The sequence below is a fragment of the Trichogramma pretiosum genome, unplaced genomic scaffold (assembly GCF_000599845.2).
Source record: "Trichogramma pretiosum strain Unisexual culture from Peru unplaced genomic scaffold, Tpre_2.0 scaffold141, whole genome shotgun sequence".
NCBI lineage: Eukaryota > Metazoa > Arthropoda > Insecta > Hymenoptera > Trichogrammatidae > Trichogramma > Trichogramma pretiosum.
This window is the reverse complement of record NW_019640924.1, coordinates 1-25,188: the sequence shown is the minus strand read 5'-3', so window position 1 is coordinate 25,188 and position 25,188 is coordinate 1. Positions and strand designations below refer to the sequence as shown.

The 25,188-nt window shown below is 37.4% G+C and overlaps 1 protein-coding gene across 1 annotated transcript in view; it reads left to right on the top strand.

The window, feature by feature from the left end:
* LOC106657662 (insulin-like growth factor-binding protein complex acid labile subunit) overlaps positions 1-23,830 on the top strand; it is a 53,924-nt gene extending 30,094 nt beyond the window's left edge. The window contains exons 3-4 of the mRNA XM_023457706.1: positions 22,889-23,111; positions 23,767-23,830. Coding sequence (XP_023313474.1) covers positions 22,889-23,111; positions 23,767-23,830 — 287 coding nt within the window. The remainder of the gene's footprint in view (positions 1-22,888; positions 23,112-23,766) is intronic.
* Positions 23,831-25,188: the final 1,358 nt, after the last annotated feature.

Sequence of the window (25,188 nt, the reverse complement as noted above, 5' to 3'; positions counted from 1 at the left end):
CTCAGATCATTCAGAGCAGTCGCCAGAGCTGGTCGCTTTCACAGCGAGCTCCGAAACCCAATACAAGCCCAACTAAGTACTTTAAATCGGCCTATTCATTTTACCGCCTTTTCTCTCCTCTATCCCTGTAACCGCCTATCTGGTTTGTGTGAGTACCCAGGTAGAGCGGCCAAGACAAGAACTTACAAGCCGACCAGCGTCATCGCAGCGCTTCAGCCAACACCGGCCAGCTAGCCTCGCCAACACCGCAAACTCCATTCAACCACCAACAGCATCGACATGGACTACCAGGACTGGGTCGTTGGATTCGAAGTCGACAGCCTACCCCACGGCCATTTTTTTGTTTTAGAAAACGAGCAAAGCACGCAATTGTACCCTTTTTTACTAACACGCATAATGGCGGCCGTGTGTCCTGGTTGTTGTAATCATCGTGTCGTGCTTTGATCGTCCAAAGGCTTTCCACCTTCTCAAGATACAGGCCAACACGACCTTTGAGAGCTGCAATAAGGCATGTAGGTTTGCAGTCCGTGTCCCCTGTAAATCATTAAAAAAAAAGCGAAAGCATTCGCGCATTTTGTTCGAGACATTCTCGCGATATTCATCGCGGCATATTTTCCGCGAACTCGAGTCAACGGGCATTGACACGCGCGTTCGACATAATTCGAACTTGTACACACGTGCTGCTCAGCAACGTGCTCAAATTCTCGGTATCGTGCGCGAATTCCATGAATCGCGTGTACAAACCCGCGCAGCCAATGTCACCCGTCAGTGCTCGCTAACAGTCGTTGTGGCGCCATCGGTCGGTTCGCGAACGCATCACTTCGGCCTGGTCGCGACGTCTTTCCCTCGCGACACTTGTCTCTCACTACGCACACAAGACGCTGTCGTCTGCACACGCAATCTATACGACACACATCATGGCCGTCGGCAATAGCGCGAACGGGCGAGACAACACCGCGTCGAACGAAAATTCGCAACAATCTTCTGCGGCACAGCAGCAAAACGAAGCTGCGGCTTTTGCGACAAATTTTCAGCTGCAACGATCGCCGATTGGAACTCGCACACGTACGCATAGACAACTTACCGGTGTTATGGCTGGAGAGCCAATTTATTATAAATAATATATATTGATTTTATTCTGGCTGGTGACAACAAGGAAAGTATATATGATGTGAGTTATTTGTGGGGAGTAGTCATTATTATTTATTATAATAAATTACAATGCAATATTATTCATCCATTCAGATACAAAAGTTAAACTTACACCTAGGCTTACTCAACTAATTAAAAATAATATACATAAGCCTGGTGCACGATTCTCGGTGTAGATCGTGACTCACTCTGCAACTGGTTGGCTGGCATTCCTGGTTGGCTGCACTGCACTGAGTGCACTAGTCTCGATTACAAATTACACTCCGCATTGGACTCGTGGCACAATTTAATACAAGTCTAAATAATATAAAATCGCGGTACAAAATGACGTGAGCTCTGCACACCGAATAAGGTGATAGTCGAATAGCGCAGAGGCCTCCGTGGGTCCTCAATATATACTACTAGATTTTGCATGCGAAAATAGGAGAAAGTACCTGTCAACACCTGCTCATCCGTGAGAACCTGACGACAGCTTTTGCTAATTTTTAGCGGATTGCTAAGTTCATTGCTCTTCCTGCTAAATTGGCATCGCCTCACATTTAATCAATGCTTTGTATGGCGTGTCTATTTCACACTTTTGTAAGAGGTGTAGATTTCGATGTTCTTTTCATAGAACTCGATATTTTTACTAATTTTATAGTTTTGTTTTTCACTTAGCTTGATGACGTCCGATCCCGTCGATTGAGGCTGGCGCGTCCGCTCGTAGAGTGAAGTTTCATATGAATATTATAATTGTTTATAATAAAATAAGGGTGACGTGACACCGGCGAGCTCGAATCGCAACAAACCGCGGATACACGGTCGCATGACGACACCAAGTCACACCATTCAGACAAAAATTCGGATCACTCCTTGTTTCAAGTACGCTTTCAAATTTGACCCCCAACGTGCACGACCAAGCCAAAGCAGACAGCACAAGCAACCTCTTTCTCAGTCTGCCCAGCCAACTCGAAGGTGCCGAGCTCGAACTGCATCAATTGCGGGAACAGTTGCGTAATATACAGGCTGAATTACAGCAAGCTCGCAGTGTTTCTGATTTACAGCAGCAAATATTAATCCCTCCACGTGCATGCTTGAACAGCAAAACTCCTCAGGGCAATGGTTTCCTTTAGATTTCTTTTCACAAAAATTCAATAATGCAGAAAGAAATTACTCAACATACGATCGTGAATTAACTGGCAGCGGTAGAATCTATTGAGCATTTTCAATATCATGTCGAGTCTAGGAAATTTATCCTCGGCACCGATCATAAAACTCTTTTGCAAGCTCTGTCCCAAAAGCACGAGAAAACCATCCCTCGTTGCGCTAGACAACTCGAATATCTTTCTCTTTTCGATATCGAAATGGTTTATTTACCAGGGCATACACAACAACGTTGCTGATGCACTCTCTCGCATAGAATCTCTGTATGCAATTTCTGCAATTGACCAAGATACCTATGCAATGTTAAATTGCATAAATGCATTCAAGCTCCCTACAGCCATTGATATAGGAGAGTTTTGTAACAAGCAAGCCGAAGATGAGGATCTGTCAGAAATTTACAAGGACCCTTTACATCCTTTGAAACTCGTCAAATTCTCCTGGCCTATAAATCAACAGTTATTTTACTCAAACGTACAGGACAATAATATCAGACCATATTTGCCTAAGTCTCTTCGAATAGTAATTTTCAACACCTATAATGGTTTATCACATCCGAGTGGCAGAGTCACTGATCGTTTAATTCGTCGCAGTTATGTATGGCCAAACATGACTCGTGACATTACCAATTGGTGCAAATGTTGCTTGGATTGTCAACAATCTAAAATTTCAAGGTACAAAAAACTGAGTCCTGCTCAATTTACCGCACCTGACGCTCGTTTCCAACATATACACGTCGATCTCGTGGGCCCTCTCCCACCAAGAGACGGTTACAGGTTTATATTATCCATCATTGACAGGTTTTCCCGTTGGCCTGAAGCCATTCCTCTGCGTGACAGTACTGCGCACACTGTCGCACAGGCGATATTCGACCACTGGATATCTCGCGTCGGCGTCCCATCGATTTCAACTTCCGATCAAGGCAGGCAATTCGAATATGACGTGTTTAAAGAATTTACAAAATTATTTGGCCTATCATCCCGCCTTGAACGGAACGGTCGAGCGTTGGCACAGAGATCTCAAAGCCGCCTTGATGTGCAGGACACATACCCAAGATTGGGTAACTTCACTCTCCACTGTCCTTCTTCGCACTAGAATTATTTTACCTGAAGACATAAGTCCAGCAGAAATGCTTTATGGCACAGCTCTGTGCATACCCGGCGACTTCATCGGCGAAATTAATCGCGACGACAACGAACTTAAAACGTTCAAAACTACCTTTGTGCAACACATGCAGAACTTGAAGCCAATCGAGGCAACTGCAACATCTAAGGTAAAACCGTTTTACTTCAAAGACTTAGATTCTTGCACTCATGTCTTGAAAGCAATTAAAGCTGCGAAACGAACTCTAGACCTTTCACAGGTCCCAATAAAGTCCATCATTAGCATGACTCTCGACACTTTGATATCATCATATGTAATAAAGTGAAAACAGTTTCGATTGAGCACTTAAAACCAGCACATCTTGCTTTTGGTGCAAACGAAACACATTTACCTTCTCTTCCTCCGGTGCCAAAAGTTGATAAGACTATTTCAAACGAGCTTAATCAAGCAAACGAGCAAAACTCCGTCATCAGCGAGTTGCTCACCACAGAACAACCTGTTCTCTCACCTCCGCTTAGCACGGATCAACAAGACCCTCCTCTCACAATCGATCAACACGATCACTCCTTTCGCACTACCGATCCATACGATCAATTAGCTAGCAAGTCAACTCGATCCTCCGGCAACTGTTGCCGCAGATCTTCCCGACACTTCAGGCACAAAAGCTTCAAGCTCTGAAAAACTCATAGTCCAAGACACGAGAATTTTTACTAACCAAAATTTACATACGCAACAAAAACGTCAGAGGCACACTCCAAACATTCTCAGACGAAAGAAAATTCTTTAATTTTCAGGGATAAAGAACTCATACAAGGCCTGGACGAAATCTACAATGACATAAAGTTTCGCTCACTCACAGCAGAAGCAGACGTAGCCAAACAGTGCACAGAACTCATATCGTCTTTTCATTACTACGCCTCTTACTACTATAGACACGAAGTTCGCCGTCGTCAGGCCTACAATCCACCCACAGCTATGCAGTCCGCCTTATTAACTGTAGACCATAAAATTTCTTTCCCCATTCTCTTCAACGAAGATCATCACATTATACATCAAAAACTTATACGGTAATTTCAAAGTTCCTCAAATCCGAGAGTTTCTGATGCCTGTTGATCCTAGTGATTATCGTTTCACAGCAACCAAATACAATTCAAAAAAGAAGCGCACCCCTGGCCCGATCAATTGCTATTCTTTAACGGTATCATGCAAAATTCAAGCGTTCGCTGCTGCAAATATGTTCCAATGGTCCTAGGTGCCGATCAAGGTGGCAATACGCAGCGTGGTTTCATTAAGGGGGGGGGGGGGTCTTGACTAAATTTCAAAAAAAAAAATTTTTTTTTTTTTTAACATATAGTAAATCGAATTGATCTATAAATCATACACATAATTAATAGTTATTTGAAAAATATTCAGTTAAATTTTCAGCCCAAAATATTGAAAAATAAGGTGGCTACAGCAAATTTCCACATGCAACGTAAAAAAAATCCGGTGGACACCATCACTCAAAATCTACTCGACCGATCAACTTCAAATTTTATACACTATTTAAGTAGATGATACATGAGGTAATGACGTCGAGATATTTTAATTTTTTGCATTTTTAAATGCTTTTTACGAACAAGTACGATGAATTTTTGCCTTCATTTTGTCAAAAAAAGTCATTTTTTTCACTTCGAAATGATGCCAAAAACTCAAAAATCATTTTAAACGAAATATCTCGACGTCATTACCTCATAATTTATGTAGATAAATAGTGAAAAAAATTTGGAAAGAATCGGTCGAGTAGATTTTCAGTTACAGTGCCCACCGCAATCGATCTTTTTTTTCAGTTTTGTGAAAAAATTTGCTGTAGTTAGCTCATTTTTCACTATTTTCAGCTGAAAATTTAACTGAATGTTCTTCAAATAACCATTTATAATTTATATAATTTATAGATAAATTCATTTTACTATGTACTTAAAAAAAATTATTAAAATGCAGCTCGAAAACCATCGAACAAGACCCNCCCCCCCCCCCCCCCCTTAAAGTAGTACCTTTAGGCAATAAAACTTTCTCTAAGACCTTAAACGTCATTCAACCACCGAAAGCGTACTCGAAACAAACCCTACTGGTTACGTTTCACACCACTAGGTGGCGCCTGCCTGCGAGCGTCGCTCCCATAAGCGACCGAGCGCTGGTGAGCGTATATAGGCAGGCGTCTCCTACCGTGTGATCGATTGATGCAACAGCTTCTAAGAAGCAGAGTTGACACTCATATGAGCGAGTAGTGGTCGGTGAGCCATCACAGGTCGCCACGAAGCTCAACGAATAGCCGGTCGTGGGTTTACCCTAGGTCACCGTGCTATTTGGAGAGAAAGACGGTCGCGAAGCAGTAGCTTTGGTCGCAGTCGCTCGTCATAGGAGTGATCAACTCTACTTAGCGCTGTTTTTTGTTGTAAACAATTTGAGGATTCGAAGAGTCCAAGACAATTGTAAATAATCGGCAGTTCCGACAATAGAAGTTTATTGTCATTGAAGAGAGTCTGCCACATAACTTATAAAAGTTGTAAAAGTTATTGTGGTAAGACAAAGATAATTTTTTGGTTTTGTAAATTTTTTGAACTTAAAGCAATTGTTAATTATTTTTTTGATTGAGTCGCCTTTGACTGCCATATTAAATTATTGATATTATATTATTGAAATCTATACTTATGAATAAAGACTTGTATATATATTTTAATCACTTTTCTTTTGATTTTTTCACCCTTCCAACAACACAAGCAGATCAAGTAAAATATTTGAACGAGGTTTATGTTTTTAACTCGTATTGAAAAAAACACCTACAAAGCCCGCTCATCTCGCACTATATGATCGCTATGAAAATTTTCGAGAGTTTAGACATCCGCACGGCTTTCAACATCGTGATGGTGTATGCACTACACCCTACCCTCGTAATCGTGCTTTTCACTTACTTTTTCGACAGCTTTTATACCGCTTGGACAAACTTCGTTTGACTGCTTGACGTCTTCATTTAACAAATATGCGCCGCATACGCTGATTTTCGATACTTCCAATAATATCAACTCCGTGATACTCGTAAGAGAAAGTTTAAATAAATATCACGATAATCCGCTTTGCAGGCGAGACGGGACTAAGGGTCACTTGCGTTGTCGTGACGTAACCGCCGTTGAGATGACACAGCAATGCCTGGAGTTCATATCAGAAAGATTTAAAATAGACACGTTCAAGTTGTGACGTACTCTTTCGGTCGCAGAGAAAGTTATATGTAAAATGAATATTACTAATTTAAGCATTGTAAATAATCTAAAATTTAGGGGAGAGGGCCTCTAGAACGAGCACCTGCAGAAAGTAACAATAAGGAACCGCGCTAATCTCCGACTCTGTTTATTGAGCAAAGCTCTCACAAATAATTATACGATAAGTAATCTAGAAATAATTAACATGTTTGCGACTGATTTTCATGAAGGTTCGGTGCAGCTCTTTGCGTAACTGTTCAGCGATCCAAACGCGCTCAAGCGCATCACTGTAAAGTTCGAGAAGCCAAATGTCAGATTAGTTAATCCTGATTTCAATCCACAAATCCACATGGCACCTAAAATTAAGTACTTAGATCTAAGCAACGCTGTGTTTGTTGATTCCATTATCGATCAAATCATACCGCGCATACCAAATGTTACAATTCTAAAAGTAGAGAACATACAGCTCAACGATAATGTGGATTTCTCGCGATTGAACAATTTACGTTTTTTAACAATTAAATTTAGTGTAAACAAACCGCAGATCTTAGACAGATTGCCTCAAAGTCTCATTTCTTTAACTTTAAGCTACGCCAAAGCAGATCCAAGACAATTTAATTTTGAGACAATTAGAAAATTAATAGATAAAAAAATACAAGTCTGCTGTCCGGGTTTTAATATAATCGAACCAAAATGGATGCTGGAACTGTATAAAAAAGGCTCCACAGTACGTGCGGCGAAAATTATTTTGTAAAGAAGATTACTGTCAAACCCGCCACTTAAACACCGTTGTGTTCAGCTTAAAATGTAATATATAATGTAAGCTTCCATATAATACGCAAAATTATTTTTTTTTATTGTAATTCATTAAGATATTCTACTTTTATATATTATAGTTAATAAGAATAAGATTACTGTTGTTAAAAAAAAAAACAAAGATTTACAATATCCTTCCTTCTCTCATAATGATAATTCAACAAATGCAATGTTTTTTTTTTCGTTTTTTTTTTTTAAAAATTAAAAAAAAAAAGTAAAGGAGGAGTACTGTGGCGACTGTCACTCCCCGACGCGTACTCTAGCGCCGCGCACGCAAGCGCTTCGCTTTTGTAAGCGACGCCTGTCGCCTCGCACAGTGCGCCGTGCTACTCACTCTCGCTCCGACCGTTGAGCTGTACGCCTCGTAAGCAATAAACCACTCTCTGCCTCTTACCCTCAATTGGTGTCAGTGTCTCTGTCTCTCTCTCTCTCTCTACCCCATTACCTTCACGCGGGTACGAAGCAACCCTTTCTGATCCAGCAATTAGCCGTCAACCTGGCGACGACTAACGCTTCATGTGCATTGTTCGCAATTTCGTCCTTCTCGTTTCTGCACTCGGCAAATCTGAACCTCGCGTGTGTCTCGTGCATCGGCCTGTTACAACTGCGAATAAATCCCCGACGTCACCTCAACAGAAGCTACATCGAGCATAATCATCTTGGACAATCTCATCAACTCGACCGCCCCAGATCGTCTCAACAAGCGCAAGCCAGTCAACAAGGACGTTTCGGCAAGCTCTTTTCATCGACGTGCTTATCGAAGCGCAACTCATCGGTCAGCGAACTCATAGATTGCGACCAGGTAAAGAAACCATCCAGACTGCAATTGAAGATCAATAATGTCTACTGCATGTCTGGTAGAATCTTTTTGTCATCACCTCAACATTCGGGATTATTTGGCGCATCTCAGGTGCACGAACACACGACGGGAGAAAGTAAGGTTACACGTTGCCATGTGCAATCTCACGTGATCTCGGTCAACTCAGTTCCGGCTGCTCACACATGCAAACGAGGGGATTATTATAACCTCATTCTTTGTGCTCGGCTGTCTCACAAATCAAGTTCAACTCACTGTGAACTCAAGAGAAGCGTTGCACGTTTCAAGTGCAACAACTTACAGGAAATAAGTGTAGAATTATAAAATCAAGCTTCACGTCGACAACTCAAATCATTGTACAGACTTTGACATAGACTCACAGTATAAAATCAATAATCATATCAGTGCACGTAACTTTTTTATAATTGTTATCAACGTTTTAAATATATATAATGTTAATTATATATGTTAATGTATATGTTATTTTTTCTTATTTCGGAAAAGTTCAATCTCAATTCGCGATTAAATTATTACTCAGCTATGATAGTAATGAAATTTAATACATTCTGACAACTATAATTCAGACAAACTGAAACTTTTTTTCTCTAAGGATAAACACAATAAGCTTGAGTAGAATAATTTAATGGTGATCATGTTAAATTAATAATTGTATGAAAAAGGTTTATTTAAGTGTTGGAAATGGTAAATGGTCTTTCTTTAACATTTAAAATAAATTTTCCAACAATACATTTTTTAAGAGCACGCCAAACATGTATGAAAATGAAGACAACATTTTTAGTTATCATACCGAATTTTTTTTCATGTGTGATGAGCGTTAAAATACACTTTATTGAAAAATAAGACCCTAAGTTATAAACATTTATAAATTTATATATATAAAATTTGAATTTAATTTTTACTGTAAATTCGAATGCGTAGTTATACAATAATTGAACTATTCATCAATCGAAATTTCATCAAATGTACAAATAGCCTTCACTATATTATATTGTTAAGTTTGCATCAATTTTGGTCGAGACGGCCGGGCAAGTAGAGTCATGAGTAAGACCTTTTTCATACAATTATTAATTTAACATGATCACTATTAAATTATTCTACTCAAGCTTATTGTGTTTATCCTTAGAGAAAAAAAGTTTCAGTTTGTCTGAATTATAGTTGTCAGAATGTATTAGATTTCATTACTATCATAGCTGAGTAATAATTTAATCGCGAATTGAGATTGAACTTTTCCGAAATGAGAAAAAAAGTATTTTGGAGTTAGACTCAAATTACAAGGATAAGACTGTTATACTTGCACTCATCTAATCTTTTGAAAAAAAGTATTACCACGATTTTGAATTCTTCTATAGTAAAGTTTTGGTTGTAATTATAGTTTGAATAAGGATAATTTAAGTTGTGCTAAATAATTGCCAGAATATAATTGATTTCATTACTATCATAGCTAGAAACCGTTTAATTGAAAATTGATATTAGATTTTTCCAAATTGAGAAATAAATTTGGAGTTAGACTAAAATTATAAGGATAAGACTGTCATACTTGCACTTATTTAATCTTTTGAAAAAAAGTATTACCGCGATTTTGAATTATTTTATGTTAACCTTAGTAATCTAGCTTCAATGTCCGAAATAAATATGTTAGTTAGACTGTTTTATCGAGTATTTCCATAATTGCCTTTACGATTATTCAAGTGTATTTAAACAATTTTAAAACTAGAAGTTAAAAAATGACCATTTATTGACGAAAATGAATTTACAACTACTAGTCAAATTTGAGATGAAAAATATCCAAATTTTTTATTTGTCAAGCAAAAGTATAATTCTAGACAAATTATGATACTTTGCATTATTGACATTTTGACTTCATTTCCGAATTTCGAGAGCTACCAGCAAGAGTATTCTAAGTCCCTCAGGTCACTTTCGGTTATCAATAAATCGCGACTTTCTTGAGGAAATTCAACGCCGAGTACGAACTCATACCTAGTGCCTCGATCGTTAAACCCGGAAACATAATCATGTGAAAAAACGTTGAATTCCCACAGGAAAGTCATCGCCGAGTCCGCTTTTATACTTAGAGCATCGATCGCACCACCCGGTAGGATAATCTTGCAAAAAAACGTCGACTTTCTCGGGAAAGTCATCGGCGAGTCCGCTTTTATACCTAGAGCATCGATCGCACCACCCGGTAGGATAATCTTGCAAAAAAAACGTCGACTTCCTCGGGGAAAGTCATCGCCGAGTCTATACTGCGACCTGAGGCACTGAGAGGGCCATCCTGGTTGATAGTTTAAAAATCTTCACCTAGTTCAAAATTCCTGCGTATTCATTCGAAATCAATTATATTAATAGTAGCATTTTTTTGATACACTTATGCATAGCTTTGGGTGAGACATGAACGTAATTCATTCAATTATATTAATTGTAGCATATATATATTTTTTTTTTATACACTCATGCATTGTAGCTTTTGACATGAACATAACTCAATTTCGGTTTTGATATTTTTTTCCTTATACGTTACGATATACGTACGATATATCAACAGCAAAGCAGCTGTGTGACTAGCGTGAACATAGCCAATGGTCTGAATCGCTTTCGGTCAGACCACTTTTTAGGCGATAACATTTTTTTCGATGTGTTTTTTTCTTTCAATCGCTCGTATTTCGTAGTTATAAACATTTTTTGGGACGTTATATACATGGATTGATTGGATTTTGCTTTAGGAATCCATAGCACTTTTCAGAATTAGGATATCTATTATAAATTTCAAATGAGAGTGAAAAATAGTTTTCGCGGGTAGCGAAAAAAGCCGATGCTGTGTATATGAGTAGCGTAACGCCGCAGCTCTCTCTGTCATACTTGCCAGAGGGAGCGCGAGGCGCGCTCCTCAATGTTAATGATTTTTCCTCTAGGTTAGAATAATAACCGAATCGTTTCTGTGATAACAAAGTTTAATTTATTATTATTTACATTATTTACAATTATGTACATTATTACTCCTACCTGTGAATAACAAAGAAACAACATTCAAAGTTATTATTCACTAGGTTGTTCGACTATTGTTTTACACAATTTTATTCCACTGTATTCTGTCTGTCTGCTATTATCATGCTAATTAGCATGCGTACAATTAATGGTATGCCGCATATTAAGCGATCTAATTTATCGACTTGATTACGCGCACACTTTAAATAAACTAAAGATATTCTTTACATCTCCCCCCCTTGAGTAAAATTTTGTGTACAAGAAAATTTTTATATTATAATCCTTTACAGAAATGTATGTAAATTAGTACTTAAGTATCCGGTATGGTTTCCGTTAATCGGGTATTGGAACAAGTTTTGATACATGAAATATATTCGACTCCATTTTTTTGTGACCTACGTCAATTTCTTACATTGAGTTTAAGATTTTCTTCCGGATCTTGTATGGACCGATTCTTATTTCATCTAATTTCTTTCGGTTCATGTTGTTGCCATTCTCGATATACATGGAATCTCCGGCTTTAAATTCGAATTCTTTTCTGTTTTTATCGTATAATTTCTTGTTATACTCATGATATTTTATACTGTTTTTAAATGCCATTATTCTATTCTTTTCTAGTTGGTTGTAAATGTTAATTACCTTCAGTTCATTTGGTAATATCGATGTTTCCTCTCCTTCTACTAAATATTTGGGACTAAATTTTGTTACTGTATGCTCAGTTTTATTATATTGATCAATGCAGTTATGAGCTACAGTTGTCCATGCGTGATTATTTTCGTCTTCATTCATTGCACATCTTATTTTATTAATTAATGTTTGGTTGAGTCTCTCGTTTCGACCATAATTCCTTTTTTTATTAGGAAGTTCTTGAATTCTTTGGAGTTTATACCCGGATATTGGTCTGTCAAAACTATGTGAATATTGTGATCTTTTAGTACTTTTTCTGTTAGTTTAACAAAATCATTTGCATTTTGCGTTTTTGATGTCAGTATGTAAGCATACCTTGAGAAGTAGTCCACTAGAAGGTGTAAGTATTTTTTCGTGGATCTGATTTTTCTTCTGATTTTTCATGTGATTTTTCATGTGATGATTTTCAGTAGGGCTCGGTTGCCCTGGCGACGAGAAAGGACGCTGTGGCTCGCATGCAACGATTTATAAAATTTAGACAGAGAAGAAGAAAACGAAGAGAAGATATAAAAGGCGAGGAGGGATAGCAATAACTGAGTTACTCATTTTCGATGTTGGTTGGCTTATAAAAAATCCTTTTATTCGTTTATCGCTCCTGTAACGTTATCGGTCTCCGGTGATATAACTTTTGTAACTGCTATGATTCTATTTCAATTCATACAACGGTGCACTTATAGCAATTTTATAAATTCTATTGATGCAAAAGTACCCATTAGGATGGTCAAAAAAAACTTTTTTTATATACGCTTGCCTAGCCTCTAATTATTTTCAACAAGTAATAACAAGAAGCTCCATAAATTTTGAGCCCAAAATATCAATTTTGACAGGTCGCTCAATAATCAAGTAGGATAGAAAACGTGAAATAATAGTTTTATGCTTAAAAAAAAATTCAAAATTGTTTATACTTCATAAATTAGTTATTTGAAATAGTCATATGACTTAATGAGCATTTTGACACAACTACATACGGTATATCAACAATGTTCAATGCAGTCTTATGCAGTCATTCGAAGTCCTCATGAAGTCCATACAACGAAATTTTATAGCCCATTTAATGAAATTTAACGATTTTTCGGATATTTTTGAAAAAAATTCCTGCTGTATTTCCGGTTCTGTGTGACTTATAATGTTTTTAAAGTGACCAAATTATAGGTAATTTTCAGCACTTCCAAATTGTACAACTAAGAATATGGATTAAAGTTTGTTTAATATTTTTCAAATGAACGAAACTAAAAACAACAACTCATCCTTTTTTCTCGATTTCTTGTCAAACGTTCTTTCGTTATACCTTCGGTTCTGTTTGTCATAAAATATTCTTAATATGACCAAATCAAAGGTTATTTCGTACTCTTCAAATCTAGATAACACAGCCCCACGAAAAGAAAAAAATTCCACCTCCGGGTCATGGATTTGATCCAAAAAATGTTTGGGGTCTCCTAGTACCTAATACTAAGCTCACCGTACTTAGTTTGATCTCATGGGCCTTAGAGCCCATTTTTTAGAGGATTTTTCACATTATATAAAATATTTGTTATTTTCTATATCGATCTAGAAGTACTGAAACGAAAAAATGCAACGAACAAAAGTTTTAAAATTTTTAAAAAAATTCAAGCAGATTCTTCGAAAAATTTTACAACTTTTGTTTTTTGTATTTTTTTGTTTAAGTACTTCTATATCGATATAGAAAATAACAAAGATTTTTTCTGTTATCAAAATAGGCCCTAAGGCCCATGAGATCATACTAATAGACCGGGAGCCAGCGACCTAAATTTCTGCTATATATTATTTAGTTTTAGAGGGTATACATTCGATAATATACATTGTTAGGAACCCAAAAAGTCATTTCTTACACCTCGCTTATGGTGCATTATTAAAAAAATCATTAATAAACATGTCATTTTTCAGAGGGTCCATGTCAAATCTTATTTAGCGTGATACCTTATCAGGACTTTAGTTTGAAGTGTATAAGTCGTGAAAAACCATTTCTGACACCCACCAAGTGGTGCAAAGCTTTTCTTACGGAGACCGTAAAGTTTTAAATTTTTCGAGGGTACTGTCAAATCTTATTCAACGTTTGACTTGTTGCAAATGAAACTTCATATCACTAATAACAAGAAAATCAATTTCTGACGCCCCAGACCCGGGGATAACCACTTCTTACAATGCGTTGAACATGAACACTCGTCAGCTCTGCGGTCTTGGAATAATGCATCTTACGCGATCGCCTGTATTTTTATTAATCATAAATATATCGACGGTCCCCACGAAGAGTAACACGTTTCTGTTTAAATTAACACACAAACGTGTTACTCTTCGTGGGGACAGTCGATATGGAGTAAAGAAATAATCGACGCTGTTAAGGAATACTAGCACGTTCCAATTCATTAGCGAAAACTAGCATTTATTTGAAAATTTCGATGTTAATCGAACACTAGCATATTTCAAAGGGCTAATCGAAAACTAGCATATTTCACATTGGCCAAACGAAAACTAGCATGTTTCAAAAAATCAAACGAAAACTAGCACATTTCAAAAAGTCAGACGAAAACTAGCACGTTTGGATTGTGGTTGCAAAAAAAAATGATAGAATTAGTAATACATATTGATTTAATTAGAACGCGCCTGTCTCGAGCTATTATTTAGTCCAATCGCCCTACGTCCAACTCTCTTTCAAAGTACCTAATGCACCTAGAAAAGAAAACCAAGTTATCATTTTGATAGAAAATTTTCTCATTTTTCCGAATTTGAGATCAGATTTCCTGAAATTTTCCATTTTTTTCGGGTAAATTACCATGTAACGCCGTCTAGACCTAAAAAAATGAGGTTTTTTTCTCTTTTCTGGCGATTTTTCCTGAAAAAATGAAACATTTCCAGAAATCTGACCTCACGTGCGGAAAGTCGAGGAAATTCCCTATCGAATAGATGAATTATTTTTTTTCTAGTTAAATTATGGTCCTTTTGCAGCGAATTAGAAATGGAGCGATTGAACTAAATAATAGCTCAAAGTGGTTACGCTAGGAGTAAATAAAAAACTGTCGGTACATTAACAAAAATTATTTGTGAAAGTATTATTTCAATGTGAGGCATTTCACACCAAGTGTTCTAGCCCGTCGCCGTACGGCTCAATTAAACGAAATCACTCTATTTCCATGTCGCGTAAAAAGTATCAAAATACAATCAGAAAAAATAATTAAGTATTGGTTTCGATAGGAAATTTCCTCAGCTTTCGATTGGGACTATTTTAAAAAATCTTAAAAATGCCGTTTTTGAGATATTAGCATTTTAAAGTTTATATCGAGTTTTTCCGATGATAATGATAAATTTCGGAACATCTGACCACACCATCGGAAAGCTGAGGAAATTTCCTATCGAAACCTTTACTCAATTATTTTTTCTGAGTGTATTTTGATACTTTTTACGCGAGAGGAAATAGAGTGATTTCGCTTAATTGAACCGTGTAGGGACGCGCTGGGACACTTGGTGTGAAATGCCTCATGTGTTAGTTTTCCTTAGAGAACGACGAAATATGTTAGTTTTCCAGATAGGTCCCTGAAATATGCTATTTTCCGTCGCTATTTTGAGCGACCCTCAAAACATGAGTGTTATTTTTTCGGATATTCTTACTGAATTCTTGTAGTTTGACCTTCAAATGACCTTTAAGGTGACTTCCTGAAGGTCATCTGACCTCGGATTTGGATTCAGCATCCTCAAAAACCCATGTATGAATTTCTTCAGATTTTTTACCACTTTCCCATTATTTGAACTTCAAATGACCCCTAAAATGAGCCAACCTTGAAAAACCGACCCCAGATTTGGATTTAGCGACCCCAAAAACATAAAGTCCACTAAGTCCGGTCGGTAGATTTGAAATTTTCTTTTTGTGGGGCTGTGTAATTTATTATGGGGGCACAACAGTTTGAATGCGAGTAAAATGACACAAACCGTTAGAAAAATGAAAAATATCTGATATTGTCATATTTATTCAATGTTTTTTGGCAGGGCAGGCAAAAAAAATGGTTTGATGCAGTTTAAGAGAACATTTCACTAGTGTAACAGCTAGAATTTTCGTTTGAACGGTTTCATATTCAGTGTTTTACATACTTTCGAACCATTACTACCGAATTTGGAGGTATTTTTGGCAAACCTATAGGCTCTTAAAGTATACTGTGCCAAATTAGTTTTGATTTTCTTGTGGGCTCCACGCCATATATTAGAAATAAAAACTAATCTTAATATTTGCTGCCTAACTTCTTTGCACGGAGGCAGAGCCGATCAATCAAATTTTTGTTTTGATAAATCGAAATTTTCATCATTTTTATTCAACTTATAAATTTCACAAAAGGCTGTCACTCTCGCCTCATTAATGTTTTTAATTTTCTTAAAACCATACAGTAGGCATACAAACGCTTCTGATTCTCGTAGAATTTGAGCTTTATTATTTATATTGATAATACTTGAAAATATTTCAATGTATTTTTTGCTTTGTTGTAAGCGCTTCAGAGGTCTTATTTTTCCTTTTCGGAAAAATGCAGGATTTAAGTCACACCCCGTTAAAGAGTGGAATATTGATAGGGCTAAAATTAAATCTGCGCCTAGACATTCATATAGTTTGTTTACGTGAACTAGAAAGCTTTGTCCCTTGCCAGAGCCAATGTCGAGGTGAATATTAATATTGGCTTTCAGAAAATCCATGTTAATTAACATTATAATGAGGACATCAATGTTTACGTATCTGATGGTCACGTCACTATCGTCTAGTAAACTACACGTCTAGTAGACCTTATTCATAGACACATCCTCGTGTTCGCAGCCAAATAAATCGCTTCTCTCAGTCCTAATAATAATGCCAATATTGCAAAACATTTGTCTGCCCTGATTATTACTTTTTTATTTTCAAAAAAAGGTAAGTACTCCTCTGATGTCCAGTCATTCATTAAAAATTGTACTAAAGCCTCTTTGAAAATTATGTTTTTCATTTCGACGAAGGAGTTGGCCTTTCTTGTTTGGTCTTTACTTCGTATAATATATGGTTGAGATTTTTTTATACCTTTTAAAGAATGTATATAATCTTTTATTGGAGGCGAAACATATTTTTCAAATACTAATATAATAGTTATAGCTTTCGTTCTTAAAATCATCTGTAAAATTTGAAAAGTCATATTTCCAAATGTAACAGGAACATCTTTTATTGTTGAGAGAAGGAAAAATCCATCATATATCATAACATCTGTTCTTTTCGGTCCTTCGCTTGGACACTGCACTTGTAATATCTTTATTAAGCTCGTAATTTCGGTTTTGCATATCGACCCATCAAGGTGACAGAGAGCCAAAGGCACAGGCGCCAAAGGATATGACAGGACCTTATCAATGTCTGAAGTTTTTTGTAATGATATAACTAACATATGTCGAAAATTTAATAAACTTTCCGCAATATTTTCAGTTGCTGATGCCCCCGTGGAAATGTTGTAGAGCTCATTTGTGTCAAGCTCATGAGAGAAAGGATTAATTCTTTCCTTAATCGTAAAAAGCAGTTTCTGTACATAAGCTGAGCTTTTTTTATTCTATATTGTTTTAAGTCTTTAGTCACATCTTGCTAATCGAACAAGTTACACTTCAATAACACATGACTTATTATTTTTGTTCGCAAGCTATGACTTCGTGCCCAGCGTTGATGTGCTGCAATGGAATTACTTGAATTGATTATTCCTGTTAACTTATTTGCAGAATTTATAGTATGAAGTATGACATTGTCATCCACATTTTGAATAATAATTCCTTCTGTATCATGAAGCGTTTTTTTTTTCCATTGATTGTTTTCACAAACCGATCGAAATTGTAGAATGCCACGCCTGTACATAAATGAGGATTGCGGTGAATATCTTCAGGGCAAAGCTCTTCAGCGTCATATGAGCGAAAGTTGCTTCTGTTTCGATCCCTTCAAGCACAGAGTAACTGCAGCAATGATCATACTTGTTCAAAATGCTTATTATTCTTTTGCTATTCGTCAAATTTTTCATAGCAAGCGCAATGGTAATATGTTTTCCTATCTTTACTCATCCTTTTAAAACAGCAAAAATGATATCTTGTGCAATTGATGTACTGGAACGGAGGTTCTCGTCATTTCTTGATCTTTTTGAGTTACTCCCACATACTAAAGTATTTAAGAATGTCATTAGTGAAGTAGGAATCTTTTTCTCGCCTTTCATTAGATTTTCAATAGTGAAATCTTGTAATATATTACTTGGCATATTTAATATTTCTTGCCTTAGCAGTTCAGCTGCTAGTCACTAGATAAACCAGGAATATCATTTTCAAGAATAGTGGCCCCATACGGCACAACAATTTTTGTATTTTTAATAAATCGCATTTATATTTCATACGAAAATGAGTTTAACAACCTTTCTTCTACATGTTTAGTATCACACAAATTATCATCTTCAACTTTGTGAATGGTTTTGTACTCATTGATGTATAGCTCTTTCAGATAAAATAAAATTATATTTTTTTTTCTATCACTAAGTGATTTTTTACAAAATCTTTAACATGTGATGGCTAGTTTGACCATCTATTTATTATTAATAATATATGCCAGCTGACTGAAAGCTAATGACTCGACTCTATGTCTCTTGGGTGGGGCGTGGTGGAGAAATGAATAACACAGAGACTTGGATTCACACACACACAAGACTGTTTATTTAACCTTAATCCTAGTTACATAAATGTTGCTTACTATGTACCGATGTTCTTATCTTCGGTGGCGACGTTCGGTGCGGTGGCTGAAGGCGTCGGTGAGGGTGATCGGCGTCGGCGAGATCGGCGTCGAGGAGATCGGCGTCGACAAGGGTGTCCTCGGTGTCGATGAGGGTGTTCTCGGTGTCGTTGAAGCCGGCACGGTGTCACCGTGCTGGGCGGCGTCGGTGGTTGCAGCTGGACGAGCTCGCGTACCTTTCGAATAACTAACTCGCACAGATTTTATCTGGTCGGAGCCGAGCAACAGGCTGGCTTTCAAGTAAACTGCGAACTTTGACTCGAGAAGTAAAGATGTACGTGAATACCGAACCGACGAGCGTCGATGTGCACGCTTCGAACCGAGAATGAACACTGGCCCCGAGACTCTCTGAGTCTCGGTTTATATACTGTTTGTTGCTGCCGTACCCTCTTTGTCTGAGCTAGGGTCACCGTGAACTTTATGTGTCCTCTAGAGCTTGCGGGCTGCGCGTTTTTTCCCATCCGTCGTGTCTGGGAATTTTAGCGAATGCTTGAGCCGTCCTCTTAGTTTCTTTGCTCGCAAGTTGTGACCTGATTTTTGCCAACATCCGGTTTTCTGCCCGAGCCGGTTACCCTATCGCATTCCTGGTAACGGAGGCATCATAAATTTCGACTTGTAGCTTGCAAGCGCGAGCCATGCTTCACACAAGCGCGCGCTGCTCCATGCGTGTGCGCACTCACACCAGTGCGTACCGCGGCGTACGTGAGTAGACGCACACTAACGTTTGCTGCTCTATCCGTGTGCGCACTCACACCAGTGCGCGCTGCGGTGTACGTGTGCAGTCGCACACTAACGTTCACGGCTCTGTCCGTGTGCGCACTCACACTAGTGCGCGCTGCGGTGTACGTGTGCAGTCGCACACTAACGTTCACGGCTCTGTCCGTGTGCGCACTCACACCAGTGCGCGCTGCGGTGTACGTGTGCGGCCGTACACTAGCATGCCCGTTCGGGACTTGGTGTTGCATCGGGCTGATTTGCCGCCCCGTGTTTCACCTGCCTACGGCCGCAAAGATGATATGACTAGGTCATTACAAACAGCTTCAAATGCTTGTTTATTTTCATGGCGAATTTGATGCCACTCGATTTTTTCTTTCCGGCTTACTTCAATCAATCGTAACTTATTCTCGATTCCAATTTTGCACAATCTATAGTAGTGTATTAAATTTTTATCTCCTATGCGTGAAACTATTTCTAATTCTTCCAATTGCAACGTTGTTGATTTAATTTTATTTATTAAGTCAAAGTCATCTCAATCCTTTGGATGATATACTTTGTCTTCACTGTTGAATTGTTTCCTTACCAATTTACAAATAACGCACACATTCATTTCATCAGTAACATTATTTTCATTCGATTTATTTAGGCTTGCATTTTCATTCGATTTATCTACGATTGTATTTTCAATCTCAAGAGCAGTGAACACTCTTCAACACTTGCTTCAGCGTCATTGCTAGCAAAAAAGCAAACAAAAAAAGATTTGATTAATGTAGAAAAATGCTTTAATAATATTTAAACATTATAATTAGTTTTAGACTCTCACCCGCATTCCATATCAAAAACATTATCATCAATTGTTTCACTCTCAGAGCATGCAATACTTGCTGAGCTGGAATCGCTTGATAAAAAAAATTAATAAATTTTTGTTCTGTTTGAATTATTCGATTAATTAAAATTTCCAGAAAATTTATAAAGAGTTCAAGTCTAAAATATAAATATTGAATTTAATGATAAAAATAGTCAAAATTAGACTCTAGACTGATACAAAAGCTAGCAAGAAAGTTTCGATTTGGATGATAGTAAAAGTATACTTACTCTTTCGAAGTGTATGCACTAGTTGTCATATCTTTAAATTTCTGTATATACTTGGAATTAAATGCAGTGAAATTTTGATAAAAATCAGAATGATAATTTTTGGAGCTATCAACACTACTTGCAATACTAATTTTTGCGTATTTTATGTTGTATTTTTTTCTTGCATCTAATATTTCACGGCCCCTTTTTAACTGTTCATCATCGAATTTTTGTAACTTTGACTTACTTTTACTACAAAAAATGCAAATTGGTTTTGACATTTTCACCACGTTTTTACAGTTCAAAAAAAATCGTTACGACGGATGAGGCTAGAGTTTGAAACATGAAAGAGTGTGAAAGACCAAGAGAGTGTACTGTGGAAGGAGAAACAAAATATACAGTACGCTGTCTTGAAACGCGGGAATATATTTTAGCAGGACAATCGAGATCAGTTATAACCTCTGATCTTACCCCGACGTACCTCGTCGGTTATGTGTGTCCTTTGGCTTATGGATCCGTCCTGCACGTCCGGGGTCTACCTGTAAGCTTCATGCAATACGGGGCAGGATATCATCACTCACACATTCACGCATAAAAGATAATACTCGAGATTCTATTTTAAACAATAACGATTTATTATCTACTTAATATACAAAAAGGTCTCTGAGAGAGTGAGACCGGACCATTAATGGCTCTTGCCAACGTAGCTCTCTCGAGCGTATTCAAGCACCAATAATAATTAGGAAGTAGACAACGGTCAGCTCACCGTTGACGACGTCGGTCCCTGGGTACCGGAAGTTGGCCGCTGCCGGTCGCCTGGCTGGTGGTCCTCTGGCTGGCTCGGGTCCCTGTAACAGACGGATGTGGTGGCTCCTTGAGTACGGCGCTGGTCACCTCTGCAGTGGTGATCGGGTCGACTCGTTCAGACACAACACACGCACACACACAAGCACGACCTCGAGCTCACTCTCACTCGCTCTCCTGGGATGTGAGGACTTAGGACTAATTCCCGCGGACACTCTCACACCTGTGGCTCGACGTAGATAGTCTCCTGGACTATCTCGTGCTTGCATTCACCCTGGCACAATCGATATAAAGACACGTGTACACACAGCGCGACTCGCGAGCAAAACAGTAGCTCCGAGAGCCTGTACGCTTTACCGGTCCAACGGTAACTAACTCATGCTTCTTCGACACACGTGCCTTCTACTTCGCTTCTCTGTTCTCCCTCAGTCGTCCGTCGTATTTACATATAACAGAGAAAGGAACAATCACGCAGCATCTCATAATATTCGATCATCATTATTATAGCCTTGACCGACAATGATTCGTCGGGCGACTTACTCTACGATAATACCGTTTCGGCATTACACAGTTTAAACTTATACTATAGTAAAGTGAATATCCTATTTTTAAAATTTGTTTTCAGCATCATATAAAAAAATTATTTCACCCAACCTTATAAATTATTCAAAATTATTTTTCAACCACGCAATCTGTGTATTTTATTAATACTTTTCACTCATAAAAAATATTTTAACTATTTTGAACCAGTAATATGAATAAAAATTGTATTAAATAATTATATAAGTATGTACTATTTTACTTAGAAATAAATTTGAAAAGAAGGTGATCGCGTGAGATGCATTGTTCTAAGACTGCAGAGCTGACGAGTGCTCATGTTCAACGGACTGTAAAAAGTGCTTATCCCCGGGTCTGGGGCGTAAGAAATTGATTTTTTTGTTATTAATAATCAGAAGTTTCATTTGCAACAAGTTAAACGTTGAATAAGATTTGACAGTACCCTCGAAAAATTTGACACTTTACGGTCTCCGTAAGAAAAGCTTTGCACCACTTGGTGGGTGTAAGAAATGGTTTTTCACAACTTATACAATTCAAACTAAAGTCCTAATAAGGTTTCACGCTGAATAAGATTTGACATGGACCCTCTGAAAAATGACATGTTTATGATTGATTATTTAAATAATGCACCAGTCCCAGACCTAGGAACCACCACTGAAGTTTCTTACTCGATGGATAGTTATGATTTTGAAAATATGACAGTGAATAAGATAATACACTGATTCGGTCACCGGGTCCCGGTCTGCGAGCACAGTATTTGGTACCCTGAGACCTCAAAAAAAGTTCGGAGCAAATTCATGACCTTCAGGTGGGGTGGTCTCCTTGTTAGTTCTTTTACTTAGTTCTTTTGTTAAACTATATTTTTGTTATATTATATTTTGTTATACTTATTTATTTAGTTTTTTTCTTGATATCTGCTGTTTGTGTTTTGATTTTAATTTATTATGATAAAAGTCAACATATACTTGAATGTTCATTCTTAAAATTAATTAATTAAACAATCAATTTCAGGAAAATCTCTCACTCAATTGGATATTTCACAAAACTCCTTAGCATCAGTACCATCTGTTGCCTTGAAAAATCTGCATCACCTTCTTATTCTAAATATTAATCATAACAAAATAACAATTATTCATAAAAGAGCATTCGAAGGCCTAGATACATTAGAAATCTTGACGGTTTATGAGAACAAGCTATCTATGATTGAATTTGATGCTTTTAAAGGAATCGATAAGTAAGTAATTTTATTAGTCGATCGTTATCTAAAACCAAAAATAATATATTTCGTATCTTGAAAATAATTTTTTAAATCATTTTTATTAATAAATTATTGTTATTAATAAATTAAAAATTAAAGATTAAAATTTATGTATTAATCCGAAATGTCCTCGATTAATTATTCAATTGAATTATTAATTTGAAAATTCCCCGACTACTAATTAAAATTAATTTTAATCTAACACTTGTCAAATTAATAATTAAAATTGTTTCATAATTTTTAAAGTTTCTAAATTAAAATTAATTTAAACAATTAATCGTGACTCATTAAAATTAAAAATTTAATCTAATTAGTTAATTTTAGCCAATTTGAATTTTTTCTGTTGCTACAACGAAATGGACTAACTTATACATTTTTTTTCAGTGTGCAGTAAAAAGTGGTAAATCAATATGATAGTTGCAAGGACGAAATTCGTTTTTGTTACCACAACCAAAATTGTTTAGTTACGACAACTATTTTCTCGGTTAGGACAACAAAAGTCCATTTTGTTGTAGTAGCAGGAAAAATAGTTGTCGTAACTAAAATATTTCGGTTGAGGTAACAAAAACGAAATTTGTTGTTATAACTAGCGTTTTCGTACAGTTTACTGAGCTTTTTTTTTCGTGTATAGGAACTCGATAACGACCCAAACAGACCGCATCTGTCCGAGGACAAGAGGCACGGCGGTAGACTAGGAAAAACAAAACGAAAAATTACAAAAAAGTTTCAAAATCTTTCATCAAGAAATAAAAAAATAGTTTTTCAAAATTCTTGCATTTGAAGCTCCAGCTTTTACGATTTCTTTTTGTTGAAAAAGAGGTTTTTCGCTTCAAAAGGTGCATAACACAACTTAAAAACATCCAAAGAAATTTTAGGTTATGTTTTTCAATGCGATAAAACAGAGAAAAAAATTTTCGAGTTTGATTTAGGCTTGTATTGCCGTATATAAATTTTCCAAAGTTTAAATTATTCTATCAGAAGGCCTGAAGCACTCAAAAAATCTGAAAGAATTCAATGTAATTAGTTTTGTTGATATGTACTTTTATGATTTTTTCCAGATTTTTTAATTACTCCAAGGCTTCAGAATGAATATAAATAGAAAATGAACGTTTATAGGGGTGGAGGGGGTATGAGGGGGGATGGAGTCTAAAATTTTGGCCTTAGGATTTTTTCACCATGTACTATAACATATCAAAAGCGCATCTAGATCAGTGTTATTCAAAAATTTAAAGAAGTTTTATTTTGACCCATATTCAAATCGTGTTTCCCCAATGGACCATGGAGGAAAATAAAGCCGAAAGTTATTTTTGGGATCCTTTGATGATGATCTTCAGGAAAAATTCACTCCTGATACTGTGCCACTTGATTTTTCATCAAAAATGTCTGAGCAATTATTTTAAGAGTTAGTCAGAATCACTCATATAAGGCTCGGCCACATGAAATGTGTGCCGCTGCACCAGCTTCAGCATCCGGGCGCTTACTTGCATCACGGAGTCTTTCAAACGGACAATCCGGAAAAATTTGAGTAGTTTTTAACGCACCGAGCAAGTCCAACGACGGATTCCGAGTTCGGAAGCGTTCTGCTACAGACGTGCGTAGCTGTGCCTCTCGCTCTTTTTACTGTCAGTGACAGAGTTTTGTGTTTTTCGGTGTAAACCGCTGCACCATACGCGTGCAGCGTGGGCCGCGCCAGCTTGTGAGCGCTCCCAGCCGTTCCAGTGAAACCAAATAACCGGGAATCGCTTTTTTTACGTTGATCGCTGCGGCGTCAGCTGAGGTGATTTTTCCCGCGTTCGGCATATAGGTGTGTGGCGCGCGCTAGTGTGTGTGAGTCGATCGCCGATAGATTGACCGGTAACGCTCACACGATTCTCGCGTGGCCTGCGGCGACAGGCATGACAGCCATGTCGGCCGGGCTGCTGGACCTGCAGGCGCTCTCCAAGAGCAGTGAGCCGCTGCAGAACACCCCGATGTCGGCGTGGCTGCGCTCATCGCAACCGTCGTCTCCGGCAATGGTGATGCCGCCGCTCTCACATGGAGAAAAATTGGCGGC